At 45.0% G+C, this 19,316-nt stretch overlaps 2 protein-coding genes across 2 annotated transcripts in view; one reads left to right on the forward strand and one right to left on the reverse strand.

Annotated features, from left to right (window-relative positions):
• Positions 1-19,316, forward strand: part of LOC137433546 (limbic system-associated membrane protein-like) — a 498,837-nt gene that overhangs the window by 386,830 nt on the left and 92,691 nt on the right. The window contains exon 3 of the mRNA XM_068125880.2: positions 1,037-1,269. Coding sequence (XP_067981981.2) covers positions 1,037-1,269 — 233 coding nt within the window. The remainder of the gene's footprint in view (positions 1-1,036; positions 1,270-19,316) is intronic.
• Positions 1-19,316, reverse strand: part of LOC144893021 (uncharacterized) — a 176,129-nt gene that overhangs the window by 139,809 nt on the left and 17,004 nt on the right. The window lies entirely within an intron of this gene.

The raw sequence follows: 19,316 nt of genomic DNA on the forward strand, positions 1-19,316 counted from the left end.
CAATGGATGGAGATCCTCAATGCCAAACAGGAAATCAGAGCTGTCTCCCTCGACATATCTCGTGCCTTAGATATGGTGTGGCTATATGGTCTATAAATTTAGAAACCAGGTCTGTAACTGTGAGTTTTGCATGCACTTGTGACAGTATCTGAATTTATAATCTATAATGACGCACTGCCAGATGGCTCCCCTGGAGCTTTGCAGGCAAGGCGACATGCATGGCGATGACGTCATGACGTTCGCTCATTAGATTGGAGAACCAGATTACAGATACCAATATATATATATATGAACATCCTTTTTGGTGCTTGTTGTTCAGTTTACTCAACATTTTGAATTTGAAATTGTCCGCTATACAATTGTCCAGAGACCTCTTTGCCAACATTTGGAATCTTTAAAATATTAACCAGGACTAGAAGATCACATGGGGAATGGCAGGAATGTTTTCCCACCTTTCCTGAAAAGGGCATCTTGTCCAACCTGACTTTATGGCAGGTCTGACATCACAAAGGTCTCACCTGCTGGTTTCTGTGGTCTTGGTGTGAACAGGTTGTTAACGGCAAGTGCAACCCAAGAAACCCCACTGGGACTTTGAGAGAATATTTATCTGAAGTCAAAACCCAAACCCTAACCCTGAATATGTTACCTGCACTTTGGGGTTATGTATTGTTGCGCACTCTTTGGACATATCTCTCTCGGATAAAAATTACTCTTTGGTATGTGTTATTTTGCTTGTCCTTTCCAAACAAAATATTGTCTCAAGATGGCTATCATCTCATCGGACAGATGGGATGTACATTACCTGGATGGCTGTAACATCACATTACGATGGATGACGTCATAAAGCAATTGATTCAACATATTACTAAAGGTGCTCATTTTGATGACGAGATGGAGCACCATTCGGTCAAAGAAGCTTTACATATGTGCTTGTAAAATAATTAATGTAATAGTTTCTAATCATAGTAAGATCATCATTACTTGATGTAATATTACCGTAATAATTGTTGTTTTTCTTTCATTACTCATTCCTCAGGTGCGCATTGGAAGGTGCATCACATCGTGTTGCATGGCTCAATCGCTCCGTCATTGTATTTGCTGGGGACAGCAAGTGGTCAAGCGACGCACGACTCTCGCTGGAACGAAGCAACGAGCGGGAGTACGGGCTACGCATCAATCGAGCTACACCAAATGACGAGGGGCCGTACACGTGCTCCCAACAGGGAGCCAGACATGCAATGGCCTCACACGTCTTCCTCCTTGTTCAGGGTGAGGAGTGTGTGTGTGTGTGTGTTTGTGTGTGGGTGTGTGTGTGTGTATGTTGGTGTGTACGTCTGTGTGTCTGTGGGTGTGTGGGTGTGTGTGTGTGTGTGTGTGTGTGTCTGTGCGTGTGTGGGTGTGTGTTTGTGTGTGTGTGTGTGTGTGTGTGTGTGTGTGTGTGTGGGTGTTTGTGGGTGTATATGTGTGTGTGTATATGTGGGTGTGTATGTGTTTGTGTGTGTATATATGTGTGTGTGTGTGTGTCTTTGTGGGTGTATATGTGTGTGTGTGTGTATATGTGGGTGTGTGTGTGTGTGTGTCTGTGTCTTTGTGTGTATGTGTGTGTGTGTGTGTGTGTGTGTGTGTGTGTGTGTGTGTGTGTGTTTGTGTGTGTATATGTGTGTGTGTATATGTGGGTGTGTATGTGTTTGTGTGTGTATATATGTGTGTGTGTGTGTGTGTGTGTGTTTGTGTATATGTGGGTGTGTGTGTGTGTCTTTGTGTGTGTGTGTGTGTGTGTGTGTGTGTGTGTGTGTGTGTGTGTGTGTTTGCAGTTACCCACAACCATCACTTTACCATCAACGTTTGCATGAGTATATGTGTGTATTCTATCAATAATATATTTATTCATGTATGCGCTTTATGAATGCATTGTGTACATGTGCGTATGTGCACATCTTTCAGTGTGTGCTGAAAGATTACACATTTTATTTCGTAATGAGTCCCATTTGTCCAATTCTCATTGTATGCACATCCACCCTAACATTAACATATCAGTCATTGTGGATTATGTCTCCCACGATATCACTTTAGATTGCGTGTTGCCATCTACTGTGATAAAAAGTCAGTATCGTCTCTTTTTAAGAATCTACATATCGCCATCCAAATGTAGGGGTTGGCAGGATGGCCTCGAGGTAGGAACACTCACCTCTAAGCTGTCTATCCTGGATTTGCATCTCGCTCCAGCTATAAACTGTCATACTGGTGTTTCACAGGTTATGTGACTCATCAATGTGTTCCTCTGATGGACGTTAAACGGGTGTGTGTGTGTACATCTGAAAAGCTTAAAAACAAGACAAAGAGTCTTACAGCAGCGTAGCCGGCCTTGTAAAATATTATAAACCACAAACACATATGTTTAGCTTTTTAAACAGTCGCTAATGCTGTTTATAACATTAAACAAAGAAATTTGGATAATCCCGACATCCGTGAGGTAAGTTTTACTTACAGAACCGAGGGAAGATCTACTGTAATCTATAGGTTGGGTAAAACCCCACAAGGGTTGGGTAAATATCATGACCCTTCCTGCCAGGCCTACAAGTTCTGTGTCGTTGGAAGAGACGTAACGCCGATGCTTTCAATATTTGATGGTCATTTTAACAATCGGCTTGTTTGTGTTTCACATTGAATGAAAAACGTTGATGTAGAGCATGGCGATTGTGATATATTACAGGTTCGACGATATGTTCGGCCTGAACGAAATTGGAATTAAAATGGCGGAGTGTGGAGTCAGCCGTTGTACCGCCGTAATGACATCAGACGTAATCACATCACCCTGTCATGTGACACGATCCTCAGCTCTGATTGGGATACGTTTGAGGGGACATACATACATACTGTTACGGATCTCTCCGTCGGCCCCTTTTCCCCTTATCAAGGGGGGATCAATCCCCTTGTCCGCGACTGACCGACGTGAGTCCTTGGGGTCCCAACGCTCCTCCCGGTCGGGAGCAGCCCGGGTATTTGGTCTACGAAAAGTCCCAAGGACCTGAGTGCCACTCCTGACCGCGAGCAGGGGAGGGACTCCCGCTCGAACCCCGGTTTTAGATGTTATAATTGCCGAGCGGTGTTAGCAACACGACGTTCGAGCCATTACCAAAGACTAAACCCGATCCTAAACGTTGGCCAAATCGTGCCACAGGTATTCAATGATGGAAAAGACAAGGACTAACGGATGTGAAGGAAAGAAGGCAAGGTAGGAAGAACAAATATAATTTATTACTAACTATTATGTACAAGACCAAAAGAACCAAGGAGAAGGAAAGATAAGAAAATAATTTACAGAAGGATGGAAGGACCAGAAGACAGTGCAAATACTAACTTATTTAAACAGGCTTAACTTATACCCCAGGACAAGACACACAAAACAAACTCACGTTCACAAAAGGATGGAATGGCAGGAATGGGTTTGGGACGGCAGAGGAGGGTCCAGGCAGATGGTAGGCGTCGAGGTCCAGCTCCAAGCGCGCGCTCCGATCCACGCTTTTGGGGTCGAGGCGAAAACCCGGCAAACACAGCCCGCTTCGGGCTGGCAGCGAGGAGCCGGCAGTTCCACGTTTTCGGTTTCACACCGGCAGCTGTCTCACGTGTCCTCCACCTCCTGCGTCTCCAACGCTCTTTTTCTACTCCCCCGAATCTGTCTCTGGTCCAGCGCACCTCCCTCAGATCCCTCTCTCCGCTTCTCCTCAACTGGACTCTTACGCACTCTCAAAAAGGCTTGCGCGGGCGCTTTTATAACGCGCTTTTAGATCAACCCGCGCCACACCCGTGATGGTATCTCACCAGCCCTGATTGGCTGGTGTGGGCTCGCTGGCTCCACCTTCCGATGACGAGGGGCGGGCAACGCCCTTGTTCGTGGGCTTGACCGCGTGCGTAATGGAGTTTGGGGTGAAGAAAACCGCCCAATGCACTGAGAGGATTGGGGGAGACTTGAAAAGGGATTCCATCTTATCTGATTCGGTGCAATGCAGAGTCAATTAATGGGAGACACAGCCTTAAACTAATACACATAATAAGGAAATAACTATTTAGAAGGGTATATGGTGGCCTGCGTGTATGTAGATGGACTAACTAAGAGGACGACCTTTGACCTTTACACACCAAACGGAGATTTTTACAAGAATTCATTACACTTACAGAGGGTGATATTTACAACAATTACACATGATTCTCAAATCCACAACAATACATACATACATACAGACGGACAAACACTGTTCTAGACAGTTTTGCCTTATGGGCTATGTCGTAAAAACATGGGCAGAACCTGAGCACAAGCATGGGCACACACATGGGTCATTGACACAACCTTTCCCTCCCTGCCCCCTCTCTCCCCCCCCCCCCCCACCCCACACCCCACACAACTCGCAATGGGGTGGGGGAGACAACTTCCGATTTTCGCCTGTACCTGTGCCACAGTGAAAGTGGTTTACTGACCCCTGCTGCAGGCAGGGGGGGATTATTAGTCACGCCCCAAAATAAATTTTCCCCACCTCCTCCACTATAACCCTACCCCTCACCCCAGGCTGCTCCCTAAGAGAGCGTGTGTTTCTAGTAACACAAATTTACATCTAATGATGCTCTGGATGTGGGATTTCTGAGTATTATGTCAGATTCAGATCCAGAAAATCGAGAATGGGGTGCCTTAAAATGAAATTCAACACAGGTGACCCAACCACTTGTCTTCATAGCAGAGTTGAGACAAAATTGAATCCCCTCCTTTCCACACCTTGATAATTTTGATATTTTGAGCCGAAAGTCATATACAGTAATCTAGTTTATTCTCTGGCATGTCTTCAACAGTGGAGTTACTCAGGAGGCATATGCATCATTAAATTATGATTAACACAAAATATTGCTTTGCTTATCAGACACCAAAGAGATTTCATATTAGGGAGCCCAAGCAGTTCTAAAAACGTTGAGAAAGAGCATAAAGGAGATTAGGAAATTGGAGCGACACCAAGGGAGAGAAAAGACATCACATGGGATGGTGGCGGTGAGAGCCTAAATTTCCACGATATTTTCGTATAGAAGTAAATATATATATATATAGTGGAAAAAAATAGAAACACCAGGGTAAATGGACCGTATAACATATATGTAAAGTATGGGGTTGCCACATTTATGTTGTTGGCACATGATATATGCAAATGTCATCCTGGTAGTCCCCTCATCATGTACGAAGGCCGTACCAAAAGTCATGAGCATCAGTGGATGCCGCATACAAGTTATTTGCGACATCTATCCATATATCCACTTCGATATAAACACAGACTCAGTGCATGCACACCACTGTTGTTCCCACAATCCATTGTGACAAAATGGCTGTCCATGGGAGCTAGCAGTGTCAGAAGGTGGGAGAAACACTTCAAAGACGGAAACACAGACATCGCCGGTGAGCCACGCTGTGGTCATCCGAGAAGCGCCACGACTGAACGCAATGAGCAGAAAGTTGATGTGCTCATCAGTGAGTACGGAAGGGTGATGGTTAGAGAGATCGCAACGCAGCTTTGCATAGGACACCATGCCGTAAGGAGGCGATAGTAACTTTGGGATATCGAAAAGTTTGTTCCTGTTGGGTTCCCCGTTTGCTTATGGAGGAACACAAAAACACGTGCATGGATGCAAAGACATGCTGCCAAGGGCGGTGACTTCCTGTTCCATATTGTGGCTGGTAATGAAAGCTAGTTCCACCATTTTGACCCAGAAACCAAGCAGCAAAGCATGGAATGGCATCACTTCACATTTTCTAAAAAGAAGGCCAAAAGAGTACCCTCCACTGGCAAAGTTATGGGAACCGTCTTCTGATGGGATGCGTACTGCTTGATTTTCTGCCCAAAGGAGGAACTATCAATTGGCTCGCTACATTAAGATGCTCAAGAAACTGAAACATGCACTTCAAGGAAAGCACCCGATGAAATAAGCTCTCATTTTTCAACACGACACCACCGCTAGACCTCACATTGCACGTCTGACATTGAAGGATGGCTGGGAAGTGTTGCCCTAACTCCTGCTCTCCATACAGTCCGGATTTGGCTACCATCTATCTGGGTCCTTGAAAGATCACATGGAGACCAGCACTATGAAAGGGATGAGGCAGTCCAGATAGCCCTGCATAGCTGGTTGCGAAGTGTTGGAATGGATTTCTACTGCGGCAGGATTTTTAAGCTCGTACAGCAGTGGCAGAAATGCATGGATCATTCTGGAGATTTTGTCGAATAGCAATCTGGGGTCCATTTACTACTCACAATGTCAGTTTTCTTACATGTACCTTTGCTTTACTGTACAATAAACGTGCTCATGACTTGGTACAACCCTCGTATATATAAGCCGACGACAGGTCGAGTCCATTATTAAGAGCCGCAAGAGGAGACCTCAGTGACTTTGAATGGTGTGTCATTGTTGGTTCGCATTTGGCAGGTGCTTCAGTGGCAAAGGCTGCGGAAATTGCTAACTTGTCACGAGGAACTGTCTTGAAGTGATTTCAGCCTGAGAAAAAGAAGGAAAGACATCATCATCAAAGGGCAACAGTGGGTGGAAGCACATACTCAACAAGTGTGATGCATAGAACTTAGTGCAAGCAGATTCAGAGATGCCAGACCATGCATAGGCCTTAGTACAAGGCGAAACAGGAGAGCAATGGCGGACAAACTGTGTGCGAAGTTCAAGTTAATCGTGGGTCCTGAGCATCCTTTATCGTCGAAACGGTTTGAAAGGAACTTCACAGGGCGGGATACCGTAGCCGGGCTGCCATGCACAAACTGCTCATAACACCTGGCAATGCCGGTTTGCAGATCCAGTGGTGCAAGTAACATAGGCAATGGACTGCCGAGCAGTGAGGAATGTGATATGGTCTGATGAGTCGTCCTTCACCATATTCTCTATGAATGGACAGCCGATAGGAAACTCGACAGCCCTGAGTGCCCGGTTTCAACAGTAAAATGTTCTGGCAGTTCTATAATGGTGTTGGACATGTTTTTCTGGCATGGCCTGGGTACAGTCATTCCCTTAGAAGGCAGGGTTCATGAAGCATGCTATGTTACCATCCTGAGTGATCATCTGCATCCCATGATGCAGCATTTCTTCCCTGCTGGGAGAGTTCTCTTTCAGGGTGGCAATGCTCCAGTCCACATGACACATGTTATCGCTGGGTGGTTTGAGAAGCACAATGACAAAGTTACCCCATATTTCATGGCCCTTCAAAATGCCATCCTCAATCCCATAGACATATAGCATTTGTGGGATTGTCTGGAGAGGCGCCTAGCACAGCGGTTTCCACATCCATCAAACTGGCGTGAATTGGAAGACTTCCTTGTGGAGGAATGGTGCTGCATTCCTGCAGAGCAGTTTCAGATCCTCGTTGACTCCATGTCACTTCACATCCATGCCATCCTGGATTGCACATGGTGGCCCAACAACCCTATTAAGTGACATTCTGTTGGTGTTTTCATTTTTTTGTCAACTACCTGTATGCGACTCCATATCGTATTGTATTTACAACATCCGTATGTTTACAAACTATTTTCCTCTTTCAGTTTATTTCCCACTTTATTACTTACCCCAAAGGTGTTATAAATCTATTGCAAGGCCCCTGTCTGTCTCTGTCTGTCTGTCTCTATGTGTCCAAATCTATATAGATTCACTTTCATTTTATTCTCTGAAACCGCTGGTCCGATCGATGTGAAACTTTAAACATAGGAGGGACTCCCCACATGGAGAATATTTTATTGATAATGCTGATGTCATAGGTTACATGGTATGACAGCCATATTGGATTAAAAGGAAAAATTTGGACATATTCTTCTCTGAAACCACTCAATGAAAAATACGGAAACTTGGCATATGTCATCAACTCCCTATGGGGTATATAGGGTTATAACGATTATCTCATCAGTCAAGTAGTAGTCCAGCCATAATTGGTTGAATCAAAATCCTTATCAGAGAAACCCAAACCCTTCATATATCTGATCTACAACCCAATTTGAGTGAGGAATTGAATGTATGACATCATTGGTCACATGGTCTGGTGGCCATATTGGATTGAAAAAAGTGTACAAAAATCCTCTCCGGAACCACGAATGAGAATGATTGAGTGAGGCTAGACCATGTTCTCTATCTACCAAGTGCTGTTTTCGTTTTTTATTTTGGATATTTTTCATTGCCCCTCATGATTCGGTATGACAGGCTGGTGCACAGTTAACACACTTACCTTAAAGCTGTATAATCTGCGTGCAATTCCCTACCCGACTATAAAATGTCAGCTTGGTGCTTCGCAGGCAGAGGGCGCTGCATCTCAAAGGGCGCCATCGCTAGGATGGATATCAAACTGGGTGTCCCATCTGATGGCATTATTTGGTGGACGTTAAATCCTTTGGTGTCTTTCGTGAAGACCAGGTGAGTTATCTCCGCCACCCAAAACATAATTCAAATTCCTGCCACCTTCAGTCGGACATCAAACCTAGCCAGCCAATTCATGAAACACTTGGGCCAAGCAGACATGTTCTTAAGATCCACTGACACCACTGCGTGCGAAGTTCAAGAAAGGAGTAACGAGTGCCACTCATGATGTGGGGTTTGCTATGGTTGCTCCGCATGCAAAATCCAAAGGCTGGTTCTGATGGGATATTTGTTAATATCCAAAGTCTAATTACAGACAGGACAATTCTCCATCTGGAAGGTTATATGCTGCATTATAAAATGCCCTCTAAAGCAGCTTTGGTTGAATAACTTTCATCCTGGGGATTAAACCATGAATCAGACGATTTGTAGACGGGCACACTATCAAATGCCACCTTGTGTTTAATTGCTCTTTGGATTTAGAAACCCATCTCTTATCAGCAGGGATTGGCTCCATCTGTAAGAGGATGAGAAGTCCAAAATATGTCTTTTCTGGAGTAATAGTGCAATGTAATATAATAAATAACACTGTTACCTGATCCCACTCTCTCCAAAGTGACTGAATTTTACTTGTGCCTTTGCTGCCATTATAAAGAACCTGATGTGGAAGATCCTGCAATCTTATGTACCAGAGAATTTTTAAAAGTTGAATGAAGTCTTCAGGTGAAATAAATGTGACAAGAAAGTTGAAATGCTTCAGGGGAAACCAAAATACAGTCGTCTCTCATCAAGATGAACACCTGACAATAATGATCTGGAAAGCTCGATCAATACTTTTACAGACAAGTCCTGTTCAATATATTTTGATAAGAAACAGCACTTTTACTTCCCAATCCCATTAAGTAGAATTTGATAATGTGAATATTGTAAGTTGTTTTTGTATAGCCCTGGACAGTTCCCTCGAACAAGCCCGTGGCACGGGGACAGCCGATGATCAATCTTGCAGGAGTGACCCAGAGATCCACCACATCCAGGATGGTGTACCCAATCATCACAAGGTCAGGGCCACGACAGAGTTAGAGAGAGAGAAAGAGAGACAGAAACAAGAGGGAAAGGTCCGGTCCATGGGGTCCGATCGGCACTCCGACTGTGACCACAATGCCCTGACGAATCCGGGCAGCAGGGAAGAATGGGGAAGATTTGGTCCCAGACTTGCGTTGCGGAGCACAACTACCACAAAGAGGCATCCCCAATCGTTGTGAATATTATAAGTCGAATATTGAGCTGTGGCCATTCGGCTGAACAATATTCTGCTCCGTCCATTTGGCGTTTGTTCAGTTTATTTTGGCTCTACTCAGCAATGCCTTGTTCCACTCTCTTCCCACTGTGCCTATTTTTGTTCTGGGCTTCCCTGTTTACCAATAATTTCACCTGAATTCCTTTCAAACAGTCCATTTGGCTTGCCTCGTGCTGTGTGTGTATGCCGTTTGCTTCCTGCTTTGTTTTGTGCTTTGGTTTATACTTGACTTCAAAAATGAGTTCTCAGGTGAAGCAAAAGCACAAGATAAAGATTTGGGTTCCTGGAAATGTTTGCAACTGTGGTTTACAACAAAGCTAGTGAGTTGATTACAGAGGGCCACACTTTTTAGTGAGTTGATTACAGAGGGCCGCACTTTTTAGTGAGTTGATTACAGAGGGCCGCACTTTTTAGTGAGTTGATTACAGAGGGCCACACTTTTTAGTGAGTTGATTACAGATTGTAGAGAACTTTCCAAACCTCTTGAGATACTAAAGTGGTACTTGCCTGAACTTAGGAATGAAAGAAACAAGAAACCAAACTACTCCAAGGAATCACAGATATTTAAAGAACAGCGAAAACATATACCCAGTGCATGTATGAACAGACAGAGACTGCTTGTTTGCTTTCAATGACTCCAGAAGGGAACAACCTCCCCCTCTTTCTCCAGGCTGATGCTCCAAGACAAAGGTGTCGAAATCTCCAACAGTCTTCCTGATTATATCCACTGCTGCCAACACTGAACAATTCACAGGTATCGAACGGTTAGATTAGTTCAACAAGCATCACATCTTCCGTCAAGTATGGCACGGCTTCCTTCTAGACTCCATTCCATGCCCAGGAAATGCTAACATTGACAGAGTTTTGTGTGGTATCTTGTTGGTCGACAGCTGTGGCCAAGTAGTGTAATTTTTATTCGTGTACAACTGCTTAAATTGGCATTGACTGCTTGGTTTAATGGGCTGGATTAGCATGGTCATGCTCATGAGGACAAAGACAACCTTAAAGTTTGTTTTACTAATGCGCTCTTCTGTGAACTGAAGACCATGATGACTTCATTGAAAGATATCCTGTAGCTGTTTGTTCGAATTTCAGCACATGTCACTATGATCATTGCTTTGAAAGAAGCCAAATGGTCTTGAAGAGGTTAAAACAGATAGAAAGCCTGATGCTGTCACCATTATGCTAGAAAGAATGTCTAGTAAGATCAGTGGCTTCTTTGTACTTCAGCGTCCTGGTCTGCAACCTGCTTTGATTACTCCATAACCAGCAAATGTGCTCTATACATACTTTTGGCTGGTAAGAAAATGCTTCTTTTTTTTTTCTTCCTCTGTGAAACTCTATGGTATGTGACATATTCCTGTAAAGCCTGGCGATATAATAGAGTCTGATAAGTCATGTTCAAGATTGCACTAAGCGTACAGTACCTGCATGCAGCAAACTACAATAGCCGTAACTATCACCTTACTTCTTGATTACAGTGAATGAACTTATTTCACCCCTGGACATCTAATTTATCATTCTTTCATTGTTCTTGTCAGGATAATCATGCAGGCGATATCTCAATGGTGGTCTCGGCTTGCTTGCTCGGACTGAGCAGTGCGTACTATCTCCAGGTGACTGCCTGATGTCACTCGAGGCTCATTCAGGGAGAATAAAAGGGTTTATTTGACAGCAATCAGCACACTGCACCACTCTCAGGTGGCCAGGCCAAAGCAATCGACCCAGATGATTGACTGGCACAGATTGCATAACACAATAGTATATCACACAGTTAAGCTAAAGCGGTTTTTCACAACCACTCTCTACATCTAATTGTTGTGTGTCTTCTGCATGTGTTGATTGCAAAGCTAAATTCAATATGACTTATTGCAAAGCTATTTTATTTATACGAAGTCTTATAAAATATGATGGTGTGTTAACTAATCTATGTCTTAACATGGCTTTAATCTGCAAGCAGACACACACTAAAATATGTTATGACATCTCAGACCTGTAAGGTATCTCGACAAACTACGATTGATTGTAGCACACGTTTATTCACTCTGCCGATACAGGCCTGATTAAATGCAGCGCCATCAGAGCTGGGGCACAGGGATACAATGCGGTCACGGTGTAGGGATACAACGGTGAATATTTGCAGCTTCATACATGACATCCTCCCCTTTACGTCCAAAATTACCAAGAGCAATACGTGCTAGATTTCCAGAATTGACATTTCCAAAACATGTGAAAATATGTGTGCAAACGATTATGAAAATAATGATAATACGTGAAAATAGAACATGTGTCAACGTGAAAATAGAACATGTGTCAACGTGAAAATAGAACATGTGTCAACGTGAAAATAGAACATGTGTCAACGTGAAAATAGAACATGTGTCAATGTTAAAATAGAACATGTGTCAACGTGAAAATAGAACATGTGTCAACGTGAAAAAAAACATCTTCAAAGATTCAACCGGTCAGGTGCTTTTCTCTCACGCATTGAGCGTCGCGGTGTACCAGTGGATACAGAGTCCGAGGTGATCCCTTTGGGTGGCGATGTACCAGTGGATACAGAGTCCGAGGTGATTCCTTTGGTCTCCATGAAGGGTGTAGCATTCGCAGAGGTTTTCGGGGCATCCGAGCCGGCTGGAGCGGCCACGACGATCTCCGGCAGTGGCGGGTCGAACTGATGTTTTGACTGTGACGATGCTGCAGGCTCTATCGACTCACAGTGACGGTAGGTTATGTGGTCCTGATGTCGACGAATTTCATGGCCGTCCTGCAGGCGAATCACGCAGGACAGTGGACCTGGCTTCTCGATGATGTCCCCCGGTAGCCACGTCGCACCTGCACCAAAATTTCGGGCAAACACTGGATCTCCAATGTTGATACAGCGACTGTTGGACGTCTTATCGTGCACCAACTTTTGATTAAGCTGGCTCTGATAAACGTTTGATGATATGTCTGGTTTGAGATTGTCACGTGTCGATCTCATGTGTCGTTTCATCAATAACTCAGACGGAGCCGCACCGGTTGTTGATTGTGGCGTGATGCGGTATTTGAACAGGAGACGAGAAAGCTTTGTTTCCAGGGTTCCCTCCTGAAGTTTCTGCAATCCGGATTTGATGATTCCCACGGATCGTTCGGCCAAGCCATTTGAAGCCTGGTGATGTGGGCTGACAAACTTATGTTTGATGCCGTTCCGACGTGTGAACTCGGCAAACTCGGAACTGGAAAAACACGAACCGTTATCACTCACGATCATCCTGGGCAGACCAGACCATGAGTGGCGAAACAGCGTCTGAGTCTTTCGATGACAATGGCTGACGTAGTACCACGCGTCACATAGGCATCAATCCATTTTGTGTGCACGTCCGTAATTATTAGAATCATGCTGCCGTTAATAGGCCCGGCATAATCGAGATGGAGGCGATGCCACGGTTCGCTGGGCCATTCCCAGGGATGCAGTGGCGCTTTCGCAGATGTATTCCAGGTGCTCTGGCAGGGGTAACAATGTCGAACATGATGTTCGATATCAGCATCAAGATTCGGCCACCACACATAGTTTCTGGCGAGTGACTTCATCTTCACAATCCCGGGGTGCCAGTCATGGATTTCATCCATGACCCTGGAACGCAGATTTTCCGGGATCACGACACGACATCCCCAGAGTAGGCAACCATTTTCCACGCTGAGTTCGTTTTTACGTGCTTTAAAAGCCGCAAAAACTGGGTCACCCTCAGGTAGCAAATGCCATCCAAGCTGTACAGCCTGGCCAGTTCTGGACAGAACGGGGTCTCGTCGAGTATGAGTGCGGATCTGGCCGGAATTGACAGCACAATCTTCCAGATGATCCATCAGTGCGATAATGGATCCTGGTGTAGGCGAATCATCAACGGATTCTGGAAGGGGTAACCGACTCATGGCATCTGCATTTGTGATAGACGAACCTGGCTTATAACATATGGTATAGTCATAAGCAGCGAGAAACAGGGACCAGCGGATGATCCAGGGCGGTAGTGTGTCAGATGTCACCTTAGTTGGACCAAACAGACTGATCAGCGGCTTGTGATCAGTGCGAATTGTGAAATGATGTCCAAGAAGGTACTGGCGAAATTTGCTGACGCCGAAAACGATTCCCAATCCTTCCTTGTCAAGTTGGGAATAGTTCTTCTCTGCCGGGGACAACGTTCTGGATGCAAATGCAACAGGTCTTTCCGTACCATCAGGCATCACGTGTGATAATACTCCATACCGACAGGTACCTCCATACCGACAGGCATCGCATGTCAGCACAAGATCCTTCTCTGGATCAAAATGAACGAGAACATTGGACGATTTGAGCAGATCCTTAGAGGTCTGGAATGCTGATTGTTCAGTGGATCCCCAGCTCCAGGAGACTCCTTTCCTCAAAAGCCAATAAAGGGGGCCCAAAACGTCGGTCACATTCAGGATGTAACGACCATAGAACTGAAGCAAACCGAGGTATGACTTCAATTCGGTCACGTCTCGTGGAGCAGGAGCATCCTTGATAGCTCGGACTTTCTCATCTGTCGGGTGTAGACCCTCGGCATCAATCGTATGACCCAGGTACGTGACTGATGGCACCATAAACTTGCACTTGTCTCGACGCAAACGTAGGCCGGAGTCCGAAATCTTCTTCAGAACTCTATCCAGGTTTTGTAGATGTTCTGCGTCCGTATGACCAGTAACCAGAATATCATCCTGGTAACAAATGACGTTGCGTTCGGCGGCAAACAAACTGTCCATGACACGCTGATAAATTCCAGGTGTAGATTTCACTCCAAAACTGAGTCGGTTGTACCTGTACAACCCACGATGTGTATTGATGGTAAGATACTGTTTCGAATTCTTGTCCAAGCGGAGCTGTAGATAGGCGGATTTGAGATCGAGTATCGTAAAAGTCTTGCCTCCCGTGAGACGAGCATAGAGGTCTTCGATCCTCGGGATTGGATATTTATCCAATGAAGAACACTTGTTCACCGTCATTTTATAATCTCCACATATGCGGATGGACTTGTCCGATTTTATGACCGGAACGATGGGCGCCGCCCATTCGGCATACTGGATTTGCTCGATGATGCCCAGATTTTCAAGATGATCCAGCTCCTTGTCAATCCGCTCCCGCAGGGCGAAAGGGACTGGGCGAGCTCTGCAAAATATATGATTGGCATCCCGGTCAACACTGAGTTTAGCCGTATGTCCTTTCAAGGTTCCAAGCTCATCCTTGAAGACATCCGGGTACGTATCCAGCACATTTTTGAGTGTGTATGCTGCGGTAGGAGAAACGTTGGCTGCCTGGAGTTGATGAATGCTTTTCCACTTCAGTCGAATTATGCTCAACCAGTTCCTGCCGAGTAAGGAAGGGCCCTTTCCAGGAATGACGATCAGGGGTAGGTGAAACTCGCGGTTATCGTAGCCCACCGTGACGTCACATGTACCGCAGGGAACAATCTTCTCGCCTGTATAGGTGGAGAGTCCATAGGTAGTAGGTTTCAGATGGGGTCGGTCAGCATCACTCCACAGGTTTGTGAAAACAGCATGGCTGATGAGCGAGATGGCTGCACCAGTGTCGACCTCCATTTGCAATGGCCGATTGTTGATGACAACAGTGGCAAGAAGAGGGTCCCGCTTATGGTGAGAATCAATATGAAACAGGTCACACGATTCTGAGTTGTCGGAAACAGAGCTCACCTGGTCAAACTCAGGTTCCTCCGAACTGATAAACTGATGAATCTTCTTGTCAGCAGCTTTCGCTTTTCCCGATTTGCAAGTGATGCAAGCTGGAGCAATATGGCCAGTTTTCAAACAGAAATGGCAGGTTGCATCTTTGAACCGACACGTCTCCGGAGGGTGCTTTCCGTTGCACCAAAAACATTTCTTGTGGGTTTGAGACTGCGCTGGCTTCTGACGAGGAGCCTTGTTCCAACGTTTTGGCTGATCATGATCCAACCGATTCACAGCAGGGCTGGTACCAGTCGAGCGAGTGGCACCGATGCTTGTAGCGTTGCGTTCAGCACTTTCCATGGAAATGGCGGTGTCTCTGGCATTTTGGAACGTCAGTCTTCTCTCAGCAAGCAGGCGTCTACGAGTGCGGTCATCGGACATGCCAACCACCAGCAAATCACGGAGCATGTCATCAATCGTGTCCCCAAACTCACACAGATGTGACCATTTTTTGAGGTGTGCAATGAAGTCTGCGATCGACTGACCTTGCTGCTGTCTGCACATGTAAAAATTAAACCAACACAGGATGACTGAAGGAGATGGATTACAATGTTCCTTCAAAGCGGCCTTGAACTCTGCATACGTGAGCTCCTGGATTGTCCGAGGACGAATCAGGTTTTTAACGAGTGTGAACGTCTCACCTCCGCAAACGGACAGGAAGAAGGCCTTCATCCGGGCTTTGGTCACGATGCAGTTCACCTCAAACTCAAAGTAAAAAGACAACCGCTCAGAATACGTGTCAAAATCTCCCTCATGAGGGTCGAATTCATCGATATGGCCGAAAGAAGTCATGGTCTAGATGTTTATCCTCGTCGCCATGTAAGGTATCTCGACAAACTACGATTGATTGTAGCACACGTTTATTGACTCTGCCGATACAGGCCCGATTTACTGCAGCGCCATCCGAGCTGGGGCGTAGGGATACAATGCGGTCACGGTGTAGGGATACATCGGTGAATATTTGCAGCTTCATACATGACAAGATCAATCAATCCAAGTAGTTTAATAACAAAATTATCAATATTATAACATGATGTAACAGAACACTATAATTGTCTGGCTTTACATAAATATGTAGTTCAATAAGTTTACCCAGACGTAGGCTGGATTTTATATGCGAATGATTTGCTGAATAAAGTATATGCCGTATTGCAATAAAACCCGATGGATGAACCTGATGTGCGTCCTTCCGTGCAGGAGGTAGGGAATCCCAGGATGGTACTCGTATGAAACATACGCTCCCTATGGGAGAGTAATACCCCCTCTCTCTTACGGGGGTCAGTAAAGCACTTGTACTATGGCAAGAGTACAGCAAGAAATTGCAAGTCATCGCCACAGCTGACTTGTAATACCCTCGGCCACCACCAGGTGGCGCTATATGCTACACATCGCAGTTGATGACAAACAAACATCGTGTTTTTCAGTTTTATTATATTATTTCAGTTATTTCCGTTCTTGAAAAAAGTATCCCAAATCAACTCTTAGATGGCTTAAGCATAAGTTCAAAGAAGTTCACAGAAGTTCTGGACCTCAACATCAGCCATGAGCTCTCCCTGGTTGACCATATTGCAATAGTAGCCTCCAAAGACAGCCACAGGCTGGATGACCTCTGCCATTCCAAGTAATTCCTCGAAAATCAAAACAACTTACAGCCAAAAAGAGCTTAGTCTAAATCTCAATGGAGTACTGCTCTCCCCTAAGGGCTTGCACCCCAGTATCGCATCTGACTGTCCTGGAATCTGTGGAATCTAAAACTCTCAACATTGTTGGCAACTCTTGCAATGAGGCTGAAGCACAAGTCATGTTATTCTCACACAACACAGACATGTTGGTAGCCTCTGTTTCTTACCACCTCTCCATCCAGTCAGGCTCTCTCTGCTCTTACGTTACCTACAACTCTAGTCTCTAGAATACCAGTACATACATTCTACCATTAACCTCTCCTCGTTAAACTCCTCAAATTCAGGCTTGCTGCAGACATGATTAAATTATTTTTGTTCACTTTTGTCTTGTTGGTGGAATGGTCTTTGTGAGGCTGTCCAGTCCCACTCTTTCTTCCATAGCTTCACAGCAGCAGTGTACTACAATCTCTGGTCATCCCCATCTGTACCCACAATCCTTTCTTCCCCCCTATTAACCCTATTGAACAAAACCTTTTACTTGCAGGTAAGTACAGTATTTCCTCACCTCCTATCTATCTGTCTGTCTGTCTGTCTGTCTCTCTCTCTCTCTCTCTCTCTCTCTCTCTCTCTCTCTCTCTCTCTCCCCCTCCCTCTCTCCCCCCCTCCCTCTCTCCCCCTCCCTCTCTCTCTCTCCCTCCCTCCCCCTCTCTCTTCCTCCCTCTATCTGTCTCTTTCTCTCTCTCCTTATGTACATATCTTTCCCTTTCTCTCTCCTACACTTTTTCTATTTGTTAATTCCCATATTTATTGTGTCCAACTTTGATCCCACTGTCAGTGCATTTTGTCATATACAGTACAATGTCGAGGCTCACGGAGAAGCTAGAACATGGAATTAAATCAGGACGTGACAGAACAAAAGCCACAGTATAAAGAGTGTGTGGGCTTGGGGAGGGATAATGGTGGTAGAAAAGATCACAGGTTTGGATGGAGAATGATCAGCTGTCTTGAGGCCTTGTAAGGAAGGATGAGATTGAAGAGAATGAGGAAGTTGGATCCATAGGCAAGAAAAAAAAGAGGAACAATGAGTAGTCTTGTACAGTGATTATAGATTATATGGGAGTTTCACTAGAGGTAGGGGAGGGGGGGGGAGGTTGGTGGCAGAACTTGTGCACCATCCCAAAACCTACGGGGTGAGGGGTGGGGGGTTGGGGACAGAGCACGGAAAGGGCAAAGAGTGCAAGATCATAGATGAGGGACCACTGACCTGTTTGCAATGTGTTAGTAATATGACCAGAGACTCGGCTTCATCGCAGCAGATGCCATTGATCTTGAAGACCTTGGTTTCCATGACGGTGCCAAGCTGAGTAAGATGTGATGCAGGGGTGCCAATCTGGAGGGGAGAGCAGTAATCCATCAATCTGCGGATGAATGACTTGTAGGTGGATAAGAGTTCAGATATGCCAAGGAAGGACTGTACGACGGATGATGCCCAGTTGGCAGTTGGCTTTGGTGACCAACTTTTAAATGTGGTTTGCCCAAGAATGATTATAGCTGATAGTGAAACCCAGGAGTTTGAGTGACTGAACATCCTCAAGAGGATTCTTAAGAAAGTAGATTGGAGGATATTCCAGATGTTCCTTTTGGAGAGATAGAGTGTGAGATTTGTCAGGATTGAAAGACATATTTCAAGTGTTTGACCGCCTCATGATTCTATCAAGATCTGCAGAGAAGTAGTGGGATGCTACCTGCCTTTATGAAAGATTAGGGATGTTATGGTAGAGGGTGAAGACGGCCCTGATCTCATGTCTGACATTGAAATCCTCCCTCCATTGTTTGGGAGAGCAGAAGCAGTATGTCCAGAGTAGAGTGCCCTGGTGTGAATCTGACTTCATGATCTGAAATAAGGTTGTTGGAGAAAAGGAATTATTTCATATCAACTGCGATGATGGATTCCATGACCTTGCTGATGATTGGAAGTCAGCTGATAAGTCTGTAGTTTTGCGGATCGGTTTTTTCACCTTGCTTATGTAATGCAGTGATGTTGGCTGATTTGCAAGCAAATGGAAGATGACCTATGCCAATTAACAGCTTGAAAATGGTGGAAAGAGGATATGCAAGAGCAGCAGAGCATGTTTTTAGACCACGTGTGCTGATGTCATACAGTGCATTTACAGTATCAGTCCTTATACTCTCTATTGTGTCACTCTTCCATGAGGCTCGATACTTTATAGAAAAAAAGAAAAATATCGCAACTTCAAATAAACATGTTTTTTTTAGTTGAAAAT

This window comes from Myxine glutinosa, chromosome 1, assembly GCF_964187855.1.
Source record: "Myxine glutinosa chromosome 1, kmMyxGlut1.1, whole genome shotgun sequence".
In the NCBI taxonomy this organism is placed as follows: Eukaryota; Metazoa; Chordata; class Myxini; order Myxiniformes; family Myxinidae; genus Myxine; species Myxine glutinosa.